Below are 19,300 nucleotides of genomic sequence, written 5' to 3' on the forward strand. Positions count from 1 at the left end.
CCCAAGGGCAAAGGGGACCCAAACTCTCCTTCATCCTTCCGGCCACTCTGCATGCCAGACACAGCAGGCAAAATGATGGAGTCTGCTCTAAATACGCTTGACGTCAGCCATAGAAAGCGAGGGAGGCCTTTCAACCCGACAACATGGCTTCAGGAAGGGACACTCAACTATAGGAGCAATTGGCGAAGTAGTCGAAGCGGTACATAAGGCCGAAGAAGCCTGCCACCAGGCGCGGCCAATAGTGCTGCTAGTCACACTGGACGTCAAGAACGCCTTCAACTCGGCAAGATGGGACGACATGCTGGAGGCTTTGGAACGGTCATTCAAGGTTCCAACATACTTGCTAGATATGATCCGGGACTACCTCAGAGACCGTTGGCTTTTGTACGACACAACACAAGGTCAGAGAAAGAGACGTATAACCGGCGGAGCGGCACAGGAGTCTGTACTTGGCCCGGACCACTGGAACCCCAAGTATGACAGTCTGTTGTGCACGGAAATGCCGGAGAGCGCCTACCTTGTCGCCTTCGCGGACGACGTGGCCGCCGTCATAACAGCAAGAAACGTCCAGCTAGCACAGCTCAAGCTAAACCAGGTCATGCGCAACGTCAGTGGATGGATGAGCGAGCACGGTCTGCAATTGGGTACAGCCAAAACAGAGGTCGTGCTCCTCACCAGGAAACGGATCCCAACAATTATAACCACTTCTAGGTCTGCATAATACCTAGGGGTGAAGCTTGACAGCAAACTCACATACTGGGAACACATCCATGGAGTATGTGAAAAAGCTGCGCAGAGCACGGTGGCACAAAATATGGGCCGACGCATTGAAAGTCAAAAAATACCGTATTCAAATGCCTTGGGTCCAGCGCAGAGGGGCACTACGCATTGCTTCTGCATACCATACAGTGTCCGCGGACGCGGTTCTAGTTATTTCTGGAGTCATGCCAATTGAGCTACTTGCTTACGAGCGAAAAGAGATTTACAATCTCAGTGCCGAGATAGGTCGAACAGCTGCCGCCGCAAGGGCGCGCGAGCAACTGATCCAGCAGTGGCAACAAAACTGGAACGCGAGCACAAAAGGTCGATTGACGCACTCCCTGATAGCCGACCTTCAAACATGGTTTCCGCATGGGGAAGTCGATTTCTACCTGACGCAATTCCTCACCGGTCATGGTTACTTCCAAGAATATCTTCATAGAATGGGAAGGGTGGACTCACCGTTCTGTCACTACTGTGGAAACGTCGAAGACAACGTGTACCATACATTCTTCACCTGCGAACACTTCTTGATTTCGTGCAGAATGTTGGAAGAAAGATACGGAGACATAACTCCAAACAACATAATTGGGGTAATGATCTTCAGTGCAGACAAATGGGAAGCAGTTGCGAGATCCGTGAAATTCGTACTCCGCTGCAAACGAGAGGACGGTTGTCTACTGAGGACACCCGAATGAAACGCCCCTACAAAAGAGCAGCCCCAAGGCTCTAGCAGCGCGCTCCTTCATCTGAAGACATGCAGAATTGCGGTGCCAAATGCGGGATTCTTGCGCGGGCGGTGGGAGTTGGGGTTTTAGTGGGTAGCCCAACACGCTTCGGTGGGAGTCCCACACTCGGGGAAGGTAGTATAGAGACTAGCGCCCCCGGCCAGTGCATAAAGCATTTCCCTCTCCTACGAACAAAAAACAAAAAAAAAAAAAAAGGTGGCTAGCCAAAGGCAGCACTGACGCAAAGTGATACTGTCGTTATCTCAACTTGATTAATTGAGCCGATTTTCAAAAATAAGGGCCACTTTAATGTACATATATAAGAAAGAAGCTGCAAGGAGTTTTGTTTTTAATTAGCTATAAATTTTGAAAATCAATTGGCTGAGTACTAAAATTTAAGTGAGATATCACATCATGGGATAAATTTTATTGATGGTTTGATTGGCTCTGCATATACATATATATTTATATACTAGTGAACAAAAAAGCCGGGCAAGACGTTCCACAGATTGCTCCACCATTTCTCAAGACAAATTAACCATTTATAAATGGTTGTAAACAACGAAATGTTTTCTCTTAAATGGCATATATAAGTATTTTTCATCGGGCAAACAGAAAAAAAGTTACGAGCAAGTATGTGCTTCAACCTATGAAAAACGCGTTTTTTACCTTCAGCCCAGATTTTGAGTACCTATGCGTATATATTATTTTTGTTTATTTCACTTCAAATCTCACGAAATCATAAATGCAAAAGAATGGTTGACACCGGATCAGCTGTTTAAGTATTTATGACCAAATGGTTAAATCGTGTGAATGAATGTGGACAATATTTGTCACTTTACTGCTGTGCGCAAATGTGTGCCAAATCATTTGGATCTTTGGCAGCCAAATCGTCTGATCGCAAAACAAATCATTTGTACATCGCTATCCAAATGCGAAAATGTGGACAAATCTAAATTTGGCATTTTGTGTACAAATCGTGTGATCCCTGCTTAACGCTAGGCGCACATTGCATCCGTCAGGCCGACCGAGTTCGGCCGAACAATTTGACCATCCGAACTGATGCACACACTTAACCAGATTATTTGCCGACCGTATTGTTATGCAAAAATCTAGTTTTCATTTCAATTTTGTAAGCAATGAAATATTTTGATAAATGTTAATTGACATACTCTAAACATGAGATTTTACAGGCAATTTTTTTGTTTTGCACCCAATAAGTTAATTTTTCGCAGTCCATTTTGGTACTTTTCACCTGACATCGGACGAGAAAAACAAACACGTTTTAATTTATCGTCACTGATGCACGCCAAGGGCCGATGTCGGTTCGGTGGTCGGTTTATGTGTGAGAGCGCTCATATAATCACATATCGCCCGCATATAGTCGATATCGGCCGAGCACAATTCGCCCGATGCCGGCTGCAGTGTGCGCGTACCTCGACTGTGAGTCATTGTACTCTACAATGAATTTCGTAAAGTCAAACTACCTTTTACAATTAGTTGCATTCGAGTACCTGATAATTATTGAAAGTTATAAAAACTATCAGCTTTTTGTGCTCGGGTACGCAAAAAACTTGCCAAGTAGGGGAAATTGAGAGAGAAAAATGACATTTAATTTTGAGGGAAAGCTGCTAGTTTCTGCTGGAAAAATTTTAGCCAACAGCAATTTGCCAACAAGAAAATAGCTGGTTGGAATTTACGCAAAGCCCTAAATTGAATTTGATGGTTTGGAAGTTAAAATAGTAAAATGCGACTAATTAAACTAGTAAGTAAGTAATTATTCGTTAAGTCAGTGAACTGTGTCTGGATAAGACTTCGGGATTTATTTTCTTACGTTTTCAATTGTATACTTTTGAGTGTAAACAAAATTTCTATCAGTTATTCGTCAAACTGGCAAGTTTCTGCAAATTTTCTGTTCGCGCACTATTTGGGTATTTTTCTCTGGTGAGAGAACAGATGACATTTCGCCGGAATTTTGCTGTTGGACATTTTTCACTGGAGATTTTAAACAAAACGTACCTATTGCAGTAACGAACATTTAACAGAACTGTTACGAACGGCTTGAACAGACGTAAATCGAGACTTTGGAAACTTGGCCAAAGGGATCTTTTTAATTTTCTTTAATATCCTTCTTACGTACATTAGAATAATAATAAAATTAATGTTTTTCATTTCTAATAATTTTATTTAAAAATAAAATTTTTGCCTTTGTGTTTTTTTTTGGCTGTTTGTAACATTTAGAATTTACATGTCTCGGGCTTGCCCACCCCTGGTATAAGCAGTGACATAATTCGAAATTTTAAAATTGGGGTTATGCCATGATACCCAAATAAATAGATGAGAACGGCATATGTGCATGGGCGTAGCCAGGTAGGGGCAGGGGGGAGAGGTCGAGCCCCCTAATTTCCAAATTTTTGCCTATATATTCAAAAATGGTACCAGGAAATGCTAGCTCGATAATCTCGGCTCATCCGGTTCTGTATCAAGTCATTCTAACTTTAAAGCACTTCCATTTAACAAGGGTAAAAACCTAGGCTCGAATCGTCACATACGTTATCGTATTACTCGTTACGTCAAAACACCTTTTTCGGATTATGATATACGTGAACGTACTCTTTACCCCATTCAGCTTATACGACTGACGGTATCACGTAATTTTCTTTCGTATAGTTTTCGATCCGTGAACGGATGTTACGATTCGAGCCCTGGCTGAAGTCGACAATGAGCGAAATTGTATTGGACGGTAAACTAATAAATAAATTTATAGTTCAATTGTTTATTAGTTCGTCTTTAGGTTTATGCCTTCTAAGCGTACATCGAAAGTTTGTATCAGAGAACCAATCTGAGATTATTGATAAAACTATAGACCGGTTTGATGAACAGCCAAGATGTTTTTTAAATTATAGTCAAATCATTAGTTCAACATAACTACAGAAAAATTACACAGACTTTTATTTAGTCAAGTTTAACTCATGATTGAACTATATTTTAAAATTGATAAGTTAACGACCCTTAATGAATTTTTTGTATTTATTACACGGTGTGAAAAAAAAACAAAAAAATAATATATTTCGTCAGTAGACACGCATAAAGGCGCGCTAACCGAAGAAAGACGCGAAACCTAGTTGACGGCGAAAAAAGGCGCGTAAACATGTACCTGGCTAAGCACTGTGACTTCATTCCCCAAAAACTTTTTGGGGAAATTACATACTGTTACACCCGCAAACATAGTTGACCACGAAAACAAGTTTACGCGTCTTTCTTCGCAGTCAAATATTTTAACGCGCCTTTCTTCGCCGTCAACTATGTTAAGAGTCTTTCTTCGCTGAAGTTTTTTTTATGCGTCTTTTTCTGCATACTCAAAATGTTGAATACGCTCTCATATTTATACATATGTATATCATTTAAGAGAAGATATTTCGTTGCAAAGCAACGATTATAAATTGTTAGGTTATCTTACAAAATTGCGGAGGAATATTACAGAGTAAACGGAAAAGTTTATTTTTTTACATTTTTTATTTTGAAAAACGTATTTTTTTCGGATTGTTGGTTTAGTTTACTATACAGGTATGTAGAGCTGTAAATTTAAAAAACGGGTTTAGTTAAGATATTCGCCTTTGACCACTATGTTCTGTACATTTCCCAGTACTGCAAAGCTTTTGACGGTCATTCACCTGGGAGTGATTCGTGGGCTTACGGTTCACATCGCAAACACCCGTTTGGGAGCGAGCAAAAGTAGGAGGGCGCAAAAGTCCGCGGCGCTGGGTTTGGGTCCGCACGTTAAAACCCTTCCCAATAAAAATGGGACGATCACGGCAAACGTAGGTAGAACTATGATTAGAGGGTATGTGCCTGGAATATCCGAACACTTAGTCGGGAAGGTGCGTCTGCCCGGCTGGTTGATGTCCTAGGGAAAAAAAGGCTACATCACCGAAATCCATGAAATACGATGGACGGGACAAGGGAAGTTAAGCGTGGAGCCTTGCAACGTGTACTACAGTTGCCACGTAAAGGATCCGTATCAAAGCGAGATTCTTCAACATCTCGCTCATATGTGCCAATGCCCCGATAGAAGAGAAGGACGAGGCATCCAAGGATAACTGTAGCATAAAAAGATCCATCAAGCTAAATAGCTGCCTCCAAATCGAGCATGTTGTGATAGGCGGAAGGCAAACTGCCTGTGTTTTAGATGTACATACGTACACTCCGAGGGCCAAACATCGACTCGCACCGCAATCCCGCAATCTTGATGCAACCAAAATACGCTCCCGCCTCGGTGTAGCAAAAAATGTGCGGCCACAATGCAATAAAAGCTCAACGTTGAAAAGTTGCCACCAAAACAGACGGCTAATTGATTCGCCACTCGACTTTCACACCCGCTGTGAGAGAGCACTCTTCAACAAACCGACATATGCGAGCAGTGGAACCACATTTTCCGCTCATTACTGGTACGATGAGGAGTGTCAAGAAGCTGCAGAAAAAAAGATGCCGCCTACTGGATCACGCTGTGATCGGGCGCAACGCGAGCCATGTGGAACCGTTATAGGGAACTGGAGAGGGAAGCTAGACGTATTTGCCGCAATAAAAAGAGGGACGTCGAAATAAAAAGAGGGACGCTTGAAATGCTGGCCGACAGAAAAAACACCCGATATTACGCTAGGTTTCAAGACTCCTGTAGGAACAACCATGTCTGTGTAAACTGACATTTAGCAATACTACCAGCTCCTTCAGAATTGATAACAGTCGAGGTTTCAGACAAGGTGACTCTCTTTCGTGTGATTTCTTTAATCTGATGTTGGAGAAGATAATAAGAATCGGAGAACTGAACCGCTCAGGCACAATACTTTACAAAAGCGTACATTTGCGCGCGTATGCCGACGACATTCACATTATTGTTAGAAATAAGGGCTACCTCTGTTCTGCCTTCTAAAAATTAGATAGAGAAGTAAAGCGTGTGAGTCTGGTGGTGAACGAGGACAAAACGAAGTATCTCCTGCTGACATTTGTAATTTCGAGAAAGGGGAGAATTTCCTTTACTTGGGAAGCAGCATTAACAACAATAATAATATTGTCGGTAGCGAAATTCAACGCCTGTGCTGGTTTATGGAGTAGCCGCATGGACAATGAAAACATCTGATGAGGCGGCTCTTGGAGTTTTAGAGAGAAAGATTTTGCGGAAGATTTACGGGCCTTTACTCGTTGGTGACGGCGAGTACCGCATATGAGCTGTATGAGCTTTACAATGACTTGGACATAGTGCAGCGAATCAAAATACAACGGCTACGCTGGCTTGGTCATGTCGTACGAATGGACGGAATTGCTCAAGTGAGGAATTGTCTAGACCCATCAGCAATGTATGGCTGTCTTCCTAAACGCATTAATGCAATGCATCAGTCTCTTTTATTTCCAAATCATAACTCATATCAATATCCAATATGCGCAACCTTGAAGAAATATCAATTTTTAATAAAGTTACGCACATTGAATACTTTTATCTCCTATAGTTCAGATATAAAACATACAGACTGGACTTTATTTTTATGTAACTTCCGCACTTTAGCTTTCACGAATTGGACAGATATGGGAACATTAAGGCTGTTCAGGATCTTGTGCATATGCTCTTGGATTTGCATATTAGTTGCATTTGTAACTTCACAACAATAAAATGCACACGGTAGCCATGGCAGTAAGCAAAAAATGCAATTCCAATTGCAAATCCAAGACCATTTCCACAACATCCTGAACAGCCCTATTGTGTTTCTCTTAAAACGAGACCATTTGAGTAAAAGCTTTTAGGGCTTCTATATTTTTTTATATTTATTTTTGCTTTCATTTTTATCGTTTGTGTAAATTCTTTTTGGTACTCGCACTGTTTTAAAGTTTGCCGTTTCACAAGTCCGGCTTCTATATTTTTTTGTGTTTACTTTTTCTTTCATTTTGACTAATTCTGATAACAGTTGATTTGTAAACTCATCACACACCACTTTAACTGAACCACCACCCCGCAAACATATTCTGAGCGTTCAGAATATATGAGTCCGTAAGGAGTCCTAGGTAGGTAAGAAATATGAGTTTAAAAACAAACTAGTAATTTTTAGCAAAAAAAAACCCGACTTCAACTCTCATATAAAAAAAAAATGCATATATATATCTCATGATCCACTGATCGGATCTTAACCAGATTAGTATGGGACCACCTCTGAGACACTACCTTTCCGATGCAAAAAGAATTATCGAAATCGGTTGACGTGGTCCAAAGTTATGCGGTAACATACATAAAAAAAAAAGATTCCGACGAACTGATAACCTCCTCCTTTTTTGGAAGTCGGTTAAAAATTGTTTACTCTTATATGAGGCATTTCATGTCAGCGCGGACCCCTCTGTGCGCTACCTCTAAGGATTTAGATGAAAGTTGAAGGTCTAGGTGACATGAATATTCGTGCAGCATATTTTGCCGATATGACGTAGGGTTGCCTATTTACACGGGACTTAAATTTTAAGAAAACGTCATACATACCTTTCTGTAAAGTGCTGTACCTATCTTGGAAACCTTTTAATGAAACTTAATGAAAAAAATTGATTTCTTCCGTCTTATTATGGGCTTTAATTATAAATTTTTTACATTAATGTGCAACGTATGAAAATCCGAAAAAATAAGTAAATATTTTTCTTTTTGATTTTTTTTTTGATGATAGCATTTTTATAAAATTTTATTTTTACATAAAAACATTGTCTATAATGTCAACTTTAAGTACCCAAATGGGCGTAATGGGCTACTTAGGCGTATGGACTCTAGATCGTCTAACAATAAAACAATATAATAAATAGACATTAAAATTTTATGAAATTGTATATTTTTGAAAGAGGAAAGGTGTGTAAAAAACAAAAACAATATGAATAAATCATATTAACTTTACTAAAGGGTCTGAAGTCACATGGGAAATCTGCTTGCGACGGAATTGGAGGAAATTTTAAGAGACTATCAGCTAAAGCAAATCTGCAGCTCCGAAGTCGCAATAAATTCGGTGAAAAACATATATTTAATGCATGCGCCGGGTATTTGATGTTCGGCTCCGCCCGAACTTAGCCTTTCTTACTTGTTAAACTACTAAATATACGTTCTACTGAAGCATTAGAAAAGGGCTATATTAGTAATGCAGATATAATTTTTTTTAATTGGGAAACTTATATGAACTTGAAGACTCTTTTAAATCAAAAACTTTTCCTATAATTTTCTGGATCTAATAAGGAATCAATATGAATATCCCTATGATCGAACAATGCGTGTTCTATCCATTCGATACCGAGATTTTGCAAGTTTAAAATAAGTTGAAAATATAACGATGGAATGAAAAAAATTATCAATAACATTTTGAATATTTTATATGTGAACAAAAATCAAAATTTTTTGATTTTCAGGCCACCATGTTGACATTTGATCAAACCGCTTACGTTGTGTATGATAAAATCGCCTCATTCGCAACGGAATGAGGACGCGAGAGAAAAATCGAAGAAAACCAAACCCTTTTACATTGAAAACCGGAAGAAAAAAAAAAATTCTTTGCTTGAACGAGTCATGTTTGCAAGGAGTATGGCGAAATGGGAAAAGTAGGTGTGAAGAATGTTTGACAAGCCACTTGTGTGGTGTATTTTGCTCTTTATAAAACTTCGGAAAGCTCTTTTGTTAAAAAATTTGCGGAGCGATTTAAGAACTCTCTTGTGTAAAACATGGCTGCATTAGTTATCTGCAAATATATTGAGAAGAAATTCCTCAAAATAAAAATCCTCAAAAAATACTCAAGCGCACGCGAAATTCCTCACATTTTGAGGAATTACTCACAAAGTGGCAACACGGGCGTTTATGTGCCGACCAGTGTTGCCGTTTTAGCCTTTTAGTGGCTAGATTTAGCCATGCCTTTTTTTGCAACAAAAATTTATTTTTGCCACCAGCCACTTTTTTAGCCACTTCTTAAAATGATTTTAAATGTTAAAGTGAATATCTCTTCCCATGCTCAAAATTCAAAATTTTTCCATCATCCATCTGAACATAGTCTGACACTCCTAACTCAATTCAGCAATATGTATTATTATAAATACTATTCCTCTTGAAAAGCGCTCCAAATTCAAAGCTGTTGCCGAGTATGATTTTTTTGCTTGCAAAAATGTACAAGTAAACACGAAATAAATATTTATTTTCAATATTTTTCAAAGGTATTTGTTAAAACAACTTCCGATATAGACGAATACGCGACCGATACTGGTTCCGAAGAAGCGTCATGCAATAAGACTACATATACATATACATATGTATGTACTGAAAGATATTCATCTATATAAAATTCAAGCTAAAGTATGCAAATTTTTTGTGTTCTTTCAATTATATGTAAATAGTTTTGTACCTGAATTAGAAAATATAAATTTAAAAATATTTTCATTTGCAATGAAAGTTTTTAGCCACGTTGTTTAGCCAAAAGCTAAAATTTTTAGCCATTTTTAGCCACTTTTAAAATCGAATCTGGCCACCACTAACAATTGTCAGCGGCAACACTGGTGCCGACGTAGAGTCTACGTGCGTAACTGGCTAACCTAATATTCACGCACGCCGCCAATTTGTTGTCAAAAATTTCTCATGCACATGCAACTTGTATGAGATCAACCGAAATTGAACGGCGTGCGTATGAAGCTAACTCAATTTCCAATTTTTGTTCTGCGCGACATTTTGATTTGACGTTTCGCTCAATGAAATCAAATGCAAACGCATGCAAGTCAATTTCGGGTGACGCAAAAAAAAAACAAATTCGACGGCATGCGTACCAAAACGCAAGCCGCGAATATTAGGTTAGCCTGTAAATATGTCAGCACATAGAATTCAAGCGACGGGTTGGAGTCAAATCGATGTGATTTTGTTTTCGTTTTCTTCGCTATTCTCGTCGCTTTGCCGGCCGCTCATATGTGTGTATGTTTGTACGAGTGTTAAGCTACAATGCAAAAACGCAACTAGGTGCTCCATGCACTCATGTAAAGAGTATCCCTAAAAGCCTGATTATGGCAGTTTAACTTAACTTAACGGAACGTAGAACTTAGAGAATCAAAATGAAACAAATTTCGACGTGGCATTAAGTTACGTTAAATTTCGGCCGTTCAATTATAAGCAACCTACATTTAACAGAATTTTTAAGTGAGAGCCGTAAGTTACGTTAAAGCAGTGTTTGCATTATTCAACTTTGCGTTCAACAATTGCGTTCAACTCAACGCAGGGTTGCACGAAAAAAAAGTTGAATGGCTAAATGTTGGCTGGCGACCAACTTTGTTGAAAGCGATTAGTTGAAAGGCCATTCAACCAAAAGTTGAATGCAAAGTTGAACAATGCAAACACCTTTTTATGGCGAATATTTTGATATTTTTTCATATTTTGATATTTTTAGCCATTCAACTTTTTTTTCGTGCAACCCTGCGCTGAGTTGAACGCAAATGTTGAACGCAAAGTTGAACAATGCAAACACACTTTAAGATGCCATAATCAGACCATAAGGTTCATCAAGGAGTACCCACAATTAACCAATATGCATATCGTCACTTGAAATGCAAAAAGATGTAACATCATCTTAAATGAACAGGAAAAAATCGTGACTAATATTTTATTTATTTTTTCATATAATGATGTGGGGAGTTGTAATTCGATGAAATCCATCATAAAATCAAAAAGTGAATTTTAAATTTTTTACTAGTTATGACTTTTTGCATTTCAACGATGATGTTTGTTACGTCCATTTGCATTTCAGGTGACGATATAAAAATGTCCAATTAACATTGCGATGTCCTAGGGCAGGACCATATACTCCAGCTCTGCATTAGAGACACGAGTTGGGCCACTACTGCAATATGGTACAAATGGACCACATTGTTCAACGATTTTTGCAGAATGGCCAATAAGCTGATAAAAGTTCGTGTGTTGTGTGCTCATTAATGGCTGGAATTCTCTGATTCTCCCAAATCTGGCGAACAAATCATAAGAAAAGCAGCGGCATCAATACAAGACAACAATATTTCTCCACTGGTGGTACCAATAGATCGCAGGACATCCTCGATAGCCTGATAGAACCGTAATGGTAAAGCGTGACCATTTTCCTCTTGTCTCTGCGTGTGCGATAACGAGGTCATTTGGTGAGATCGTATACGCTCCACAGCTAAATCTCGTTTCAAAAATAAAATAAATAAATAAAAGTATAGAAAATTGTGTCATGGTCGGAGAGCAACAGTATGCACAACTGAGTTGCAAGCTGAATTTCAAAGGCTGCATCTGAATCGACTTGAAACAATTGAACAATTATTATAAATATGATGTTATAATGCAAGCAAGGGGTTGATACTGTTTATCTTCAATTGCTAAAGTTTACGCGTTCACGTACAGGATCTTCAATTAGTCAGAATAGCATCATCGTCGAATTTTCTAATTCTTTTAGAGACGTGGGTGGATAATGAGAGAGCTTTAGAGATTCCTAATATTGATACAGTAATTCAATTTAAAAGCCCAATGACGAGAGCAGGCGGAGCTGTAATAAACCATAACCACATGATGGAGCTCGTATAGTTCTCCACAAATAGAACTCAATTCACAAAAACTGGAATCAATGTCTTTTCTTATTTGCTTTTGAAAGCAGGTTGGACCATGAGAGAACAGTAATATTTGTGGCAATTTATAATTCTCTCAATCAACCAGTAACTAAAATTATTGAATTAATCCACGAGAGTTTAATAAAACACACACCAGAAGACTACAATAAAATTCCGATGATTTTATGAAGGTTTTACTTTTACCGGGAGTGCACAGTACACACATGTTTTTTTTTTTGCTCGCAAAACCAATTTGAGCGTACGGATTTTTCACAGACCACTTTTTGTTCATGTACGGATTTTAGACTCTAAACGTCTGGCAGCCCTGGATTGAAGCCCTCCGTCAAAGAACTGATTTCGCCTTACCAGTGTGGCTTCAGATCTGCCAAATCCACCATAGATCTCATATTCGAAATACGCCAAATCTTGGAAAAGACCCGCGAGAATAGGATCGACACATGCCTTCTGTTTGTCGATTTCAAAGCCGCTTTCGACAGCACGAAAAGAAGTTGTCTTTATTTTGTGATGTCTCAATTTCGTATCCCCGCGAAACTAATACGGCTGTGTAAAATGACGTTGAGCAATACCACCAGCTCAGTCAGAATTGAGGAGGACCTCTCCGATCAGTTTGATACCAGTCGAGGTTTGAGAAAAGGTGACTCCCTTTCGTGTGATATCTTTAATCTGATGTTGGAGAAGATAATAAGACAGAACTGAACCGCTCAGGCACAATACTTTACAAGAGCGTGCAATTACTGGCGGATGCCGACGACATCGACATTATTGTTACAAATAAGGGCTACGTCTGTTCTGCCTTCTAGGAATTTGATAGAGAAGCAAAGCGTGTGGGTCTGGTGGTGAACGAGGGCAAAACGAAGTATCTCCTGTCATCACGCAAACAGTCAGCGCATTCGCGCCTTGGCACTCGCGTCTATTTTTACAGTTATAATTTCGAGAAAGTGGAGAATTTCCTTTAATTTCCGAAATTCAACGCAGAATCACTCTTGCCATCAAGTGCTACTTCGGACTAAATAGGCAATTGAGAAGTAAAGTCCTCTAGCCGTACAAAAATCTTACTCTATAAGTCACTCACCATGCCTGTGCTGGTTTATGGTGCGGACGCATGGACAATGAAAACATGTGATGAGGCGCCTCTTACAGTTTTCGAGAGATAGGCCTTTACGCATTGGCGACGGCAAGTACCGCAGACGATGGAACGTGAGCTGTATGAGCTTTACAATGACATGGACATAGTGCAGCGAATCAAAATACAACGGCTACGCTGGCATGGTCATATCGTACGAATGGACAGAAATGCTCCAGCTCTAAAAGTATTCAACGCGGGTCGCGATGGTGGAAGAGGAAGGCCCACTTCGATGGAAGGACCAAGTGGATAAGGACTTGGCATTTCCAAATAGGCGTCAGTTTGCACAAAATCGCGTAGGCGGTTATCGCGCGAAATAAGAAGAATAAGAAAAACTTTGTGCGTCCCAGATGCATTTGCTCAAACGAGGCATGGTCTAGACCCATCAGCAATGTATGTCTTGTCCGGCAAAAAATTCAGTTGGTTATTTTTATGTAACTTGCGGGCTTTAGCTTTCACAAATTGGACAGATATGGGAACATTTTACTTTCTCTTAAAACAAAACCACTTGTGTAAATCCTTTTTGGGTACTCGCACTGTTTTAAAGTTTTCCGTTTCTGAAGTCCGGCTTCTAAATTTTTTATCTTTACTTTTGCTTTCATTGTTTACTTTAAACTCAGCGCATATCACTTTAACGGAAAGACCCCTTTTTGGTTTTTCCAGAATACTGGAAAGTCAAAGAAAGGCAAAAATTCAAATTTTGTGTGTGGCATGCATTAATAAAGAATGTTGTAGGTATTGAGCTTGAATTGTTTTGAAGTTGCACTTATAAAGGTTACAATGTCTTGCTTTAAAAACTTGCATTAATCAAGGAATTGCACATTTTGATGGTTGCGGTTACCGTGTATGCACTGTAAATATTTTTCATCGGATAAACACTAATTAAGTTACGAACAATTATAAGGCTCAAACTAAGACAAACGTGTTTTTAGATCTTAAGCCCAGATTTGAGGGGGTATTCAAAATTCTAAGTATGTATGTTTTTTGTTCTTCACTGGATCTAATTTTAGCAGTCACAGTGTTATAATTCGGATGAAATACTTGACAGTGGTACCGGGAGGGGAACGGTAAATGACGGTAGGAGGTTTAATTTGGGTTAAAGTCTCACACTGACGGGGTTAGGCCGAGGCCACGCAATGAGCGGCAAAGCGGCGAGCTGCTGAGCGGTGAGCGGCATTTCCGTATGGCGCCGCTCGGCCGCTCACCGCCCACCGCTCAGCCGCTCATGGCGTGGCCTCGGCCTTAGGCTTTCCATGCTTCCTCCTCGTAAAAAATCATGCGCAGTAAAGAGTTAACTATTTAAATTTACGAATAGTTTTATATCAACTTTTGTGAACTTCTGTTTATGTGTTTTAGTTCAATGTACCTCTGTTGGTTAAGCTACAATAAACAATTTTTTAGTAAGTACCTAATAGTTATTGGTTTTGAATTTTTTTTATGATTAATTTTTTTTTTTAATTAATTCTCTATATTATTACACTTGCCTTATACATACGTATGTACATCTTGTTTTAATAAAACAATTTTTAACCCTCATACTTTCGTACTTTGCACTTTATTAGATTTTAATAAAACCTATACTCAGAAATGCTTGATAAGTTTTATTGCTGGAACCGCTTTGTTTCGTTGTAATACATCAGCTTTGAAAGAATTCTTCAGCTCTTTAGGCAGAAAAATGGATCCATTTTTAATCTATAAAATTATAAAGAGTTAGCGAAGAAACAATCTAAATAGTCCAGTTACCTTGTTAGACTCAATTACGGCTATAAGCAACCGGGGTATAGCAGCTGCAGTCCCATTAACTGTGTGTGCGTACTTTAGCTCTCCATTTATCGTTCGATATCTAATATTGAGACGTTTTGCTTGATAGTCAGTGCAGTTGCTACAGCTTGAGATTTCACCCCACATTTGTCTGCCTGGCAACCAAGCCTCAATATCATATTTTTGGAATGCTGAAGCACCCAACTCCGTAGGAGGCATGTCAAGAACTCTAAAACTTAAATTGAACTGCTTAAATAAAGAAATTTCTGTCTCCTTGAAACTCTCCAGCACAGGTTCTGATTGGTTTTCTGTACATACTGCAAACATCTCCACTTTATTGAATTGATGAACCCTAAATGAGAGCAATCAAAAAATTTTCACTTACATTAAATTAGTGTTTTTATATAAACTTTAAAGGCTATCAGCATAATAAGAAAGGCGTTAATGAGATAAATTGTAAAACCTCTAGAACAGTGGCGTGCCTAAATGATTCAATCGAGGCAAGCCCAAGTCAATATAACCTTAGGAATAAAAGAACTAAATAAATAAAGTCAAGTTTATTTTAATACTAGCCGGTCTCGTATGCCACGCGCTAAATGTGCAGATTTTAAATAAGGTGTGATTGGCAACTACGCTGGTTGTAATCCTACTAAAAAGATAATATATAATTGCGCATCTGGAGGCCAAGTCATTTTATTTGACACCTCATTTCCAGTAATCTAACGAACAGCCCACATTGTTTTAATTTTTCGCACAGGTTGCAACCCTCTCCGTAAAATAAAACTTTACTGCAAATTGGGAAATTGAAAAAATCGTCGTATCGATAATATCGGTGTATCGCACTAAAAAAAAAATATTTGAAGTTTCACAATCACATTTAAGAATCCTTGTTCAATAATAGTTAAAAGAAATAAGAATAACTTACAGTATTATTTATTTTGCATTTTCCAAATGTGAAAGATCTGTTGGCAGACATACATTCGTACATGTAAACATTTTACCTGTAAGACTTCCAACAATTAAAAAATTTAACTATCAGTATTTTAATAAAAAAAAACTTACAGTCAGTCAATTAAGTTTAGGTATAGCGAATTTTGTACAATACGGGCAACTATTTTTTAAATATTTTATTTTTCGCAAATTTTTTATAAAAATATGGTTAATTCCACAATAAAAATCCCAAAAATCAGAGTTTCAAACCTTTTGCAAAAGTAAAGAGAATTCTGCAAATTTTCATCCAAATATTGCCCTTCTTATTTACACTCTTTAGAAAAAAGTTGAGTACGCAGTTTTTTAGCCCATACAATTTTAGTATAACAGAGTGCAAGTTTGAGGTAGCTAGGACTTACCACTGATTTTTAGAATTAGAAGGTGTCGCTCATTTTCTCCATATAAAATAATGTTTGATAATTTTTTTATATGGAAAAACTGTGCGACACCTTCAACAAAAAAATTTTCCAAAAATCAATGGTAAGTCCTAGCTCCCTCATACTTGCACTTTATTAAATTTGAAGGGGCTAAACAACTTCATACTCAACTTTTTTCTAAAGAGCGTAAATAAAAAGTGCATTATTTGAATGAAATTTTGCAGAATTTTCTTTAATTTTGCACAAGGTTTGGAACTCTGATTTTTGGGGTTTTTGTTGTTGAATTAACCATATTTTTATAAAAAAATGAGCGAAAAATAAAATATTTAAAAAATAGTTGCCCGTATTGAGAAGCTTCGCTGTACCTAAACTTTATTGACTGACTGTAGGTAATGTTTTCAAACATGATGTATTTAAGGCCACTTTTTGTAATATATATAAGGATATGTATTCATTCATTAATACATATGTATATTAAGCAATTACGCAGATTAACTCACATAAATATATTAAAGTTTGTTGAACTGATGTAAAAAATTAACCATATAAATATAATAAGTATAGTTATGGTGTAAGCTAAAGCATATAACTATTGTTACGATTATCTTTGTTTAATTGACGGATTTCCCAAAATCCTTTCGATTCGTATCGCTGGAATGTTAAATAAATACTCACGATGACCAAATTACAGTAAAATTAACTTTATTGTGCAACAAACACTTTACAATACTTGTTTACTGTGGTTTACTTGTCGGCCGCTGTGGTGTAGTGGTAAGCAGTGCGCGCTTCTACTCCACAATGCCTGGGTTCAAACCCTGGTCAAAGCAACATCGCAAAAATATAGAAAAAAAGGTTTTTTCTTAACAGCGGTCGTCCCTCGGCAGGCAATGGGAAACCTCCGAGTGTATTTCTGCCACGAAAAACAGCTTCTCATAAAAATACAATCGCCGTTCGGAGTCTGCGTAAAACTGTAGGTCCCTCCGCTTTGTGTGACAACATCAAGGCGCACGCCACAAATCGGAGGAGAAGCTCGGCCAAACACTAACATATGTGTAAGCGCCAATCTATTATTATTATTAACAACAATACAATACTTGTTAAGGCAATTAAAACACTTTACAAAACTTGTTAACACAACTGAACTTTCTGCCATTTTCATGTTGTTCGCTTCGCGTTGCCGCAGTATTCGCCACACTATGTTTTCTGGTAACAAGGCGATATTTGTGCATAAAATATTGATATTATCGTCCTCAAAAATATCGTGCCGAAATATTTAGTGTCGGAAGCAAAAAATATCGTCAATATCGATATATCGATATAATATCAACTATTCTACTGCAAATATGAAGGCCAAGCTTTTTCATTCGACACTTCTTTTTTTTTAATTGAATGAACTGTGCAAATCTAATGTCATTAACAGAAGATGCCCTCGCGTATTATACATACATAATTTTTAAATAGGTGGCAACCCCACTAAAACACTTGCAGAGACCATATGCTTTCACTTGGCACCCCAGTTTTTAGTCCAACGGTGAGGATCTTATAATTTTTAAAAAGTGGCAACCCTACTCAAAAAGTAAGACATTATTGAATACATTTCTAGTAATCCAACAAACAGTGCGGATCTTATAATTTTTTAGACAGGAATTATAGGAGTTTAAAGGACTAAAGATAATATTCCTATCAATACAGATTATACCTAAAAAATCTCGTCTAAATCCGTTCAGTAGGTGGCAACCCTATTAAAAAAATAAAGCTTTTGTACATGCGTAGGCCATGCCCTTTCTTTTGGTATCTCATTTTGCAATCCAACGAACGACGACAATCGTTTAACTTTCTAATAGATGGCAACCCTACTCAGAAAAATAATACATTATTGAACATGTAGAGGCTAAGTTTTTTCGTTTGACAGTGACGGTGCAGAGCTGATGCCTGCCCTATTATGATTGAATATAATAATTTTACTAACAGGTGGAAACCCTATTCAAAAAACTAAAACATTAGCGCTTTTCTAGAAGCCAATCCCTTTCATTTGACACCTCATCTTTTGTTATCCAACGAACGGTGCGGATCTTATAGTTTTTTAGACAGGTGGCAACCCTTCCAAAAAATAAAAAATAAATAAAACTTGAATCTTGCGGTGTAAGCAGGGTTGCCACTTTGGTTAATTATTACCAAAATTGGTAGAAAAAATTTGGGTTGGTAAAAAGGTACATTTTTTTCTCATTTTGGTAGATTTTTGGTAAAGTATTTGGATTTAAAAACAAATTAAATTTTAGTTCCCGCTTTATTTTTTGTAGTTGTCTTTATATTATCAAATAAAACACCTCTTTGAGGTAAAATTTTCGAGTGACGAAAGCTGAACTAGAAACACAAAATTTATGATATAAATTTTGTGACGAAAATTATACTAATTTTTTAACTGCCTTGGAAACGTACGAAAAATCTTTTTTATTCATACGATTCATTGCAAAAGTTCTGTTTTTTATTTTGTGTTTCTAGCAGTAGACGGAACTTCGCAACGTTCCGAATAAATAAAAAAAGATTTTCCGTACGTTTCCAAGGCACTTAAAAAATTAGTATACTTTTCGTCACGAAATTTAGATCATAAATTTTGTGTTTCTAGTTCAGCTTTCGTCACTCGAGAATTTTACCTCAAAGAGGTGTTTTATTTGATATCAATTATTTTGGGGTAGCACATTTAAAATCGAAGGAAATACAAACAATGTAAATGTTTTATTTTTCTCAAATAAATTCTAAATTATGCATTCAAATCGATGTGTCCATTGAAACATATAATTTTTCAAATACGGAATAAAGCGAAAAGAATGATCATATCCTTTGTATAAAAAAAATTAAAAAAAAAAAATTATGAGAGATTGTTGGCGCAACACATTAACTCTTAGAATTGTTTAACATTTTGTGTA

General features: G+C 37.7%; 1 protein-coding gene across 1 annotated transcript; it reads right to left on the reverse strand.

Annotated features, from left to right (window-relative positions):
• Positions 1-14,768: 14,768 nt before the first annotated feature.
• LOC118734228 (serine--tRNA ligase, mitochondrial-like) lies at positions 14,769-15,358 on the reverse strand. The gene is made up of 2 exons (XM_036463951.1): positions 14,989-15,358; positions 14,769-14,937 (listed from the first exon to the last, which is right to left on the reverse strand). The coding sequence occupies exons 1-2, from the start codon at positions 15,331-15,333 to the stop codon at positions 14,827-14,829; spliced, it is 456 nt and encodes a 151-aa protein (XP_036319844.1). The 5' UTR covers positions 15,334-15,358; the 3' UTR covers positions 14,769-14,826.
• Positions 15,359-19,300: the final 3,942 nt, after the last annotated feature.

The sequence above is a fragment of the Rhagoletis pomonella genome, unplaced genomic scaffold (assembly GCF_013731165.1).
Source record: "Rhagoletis pomonella isolate Grant_MI unplaced genomic scaffold, Rhpom_1.0 Rhpom_scaffold_00002, whole genome shotgun sequence".
In the NCBI taxonomy this organism is placed as follows: Eukaryota; Metazoa; Arthropoda; class Insecta; order Diptera; family Tephritidae; genus Rhagoletis; species Rhagoletis pomonella.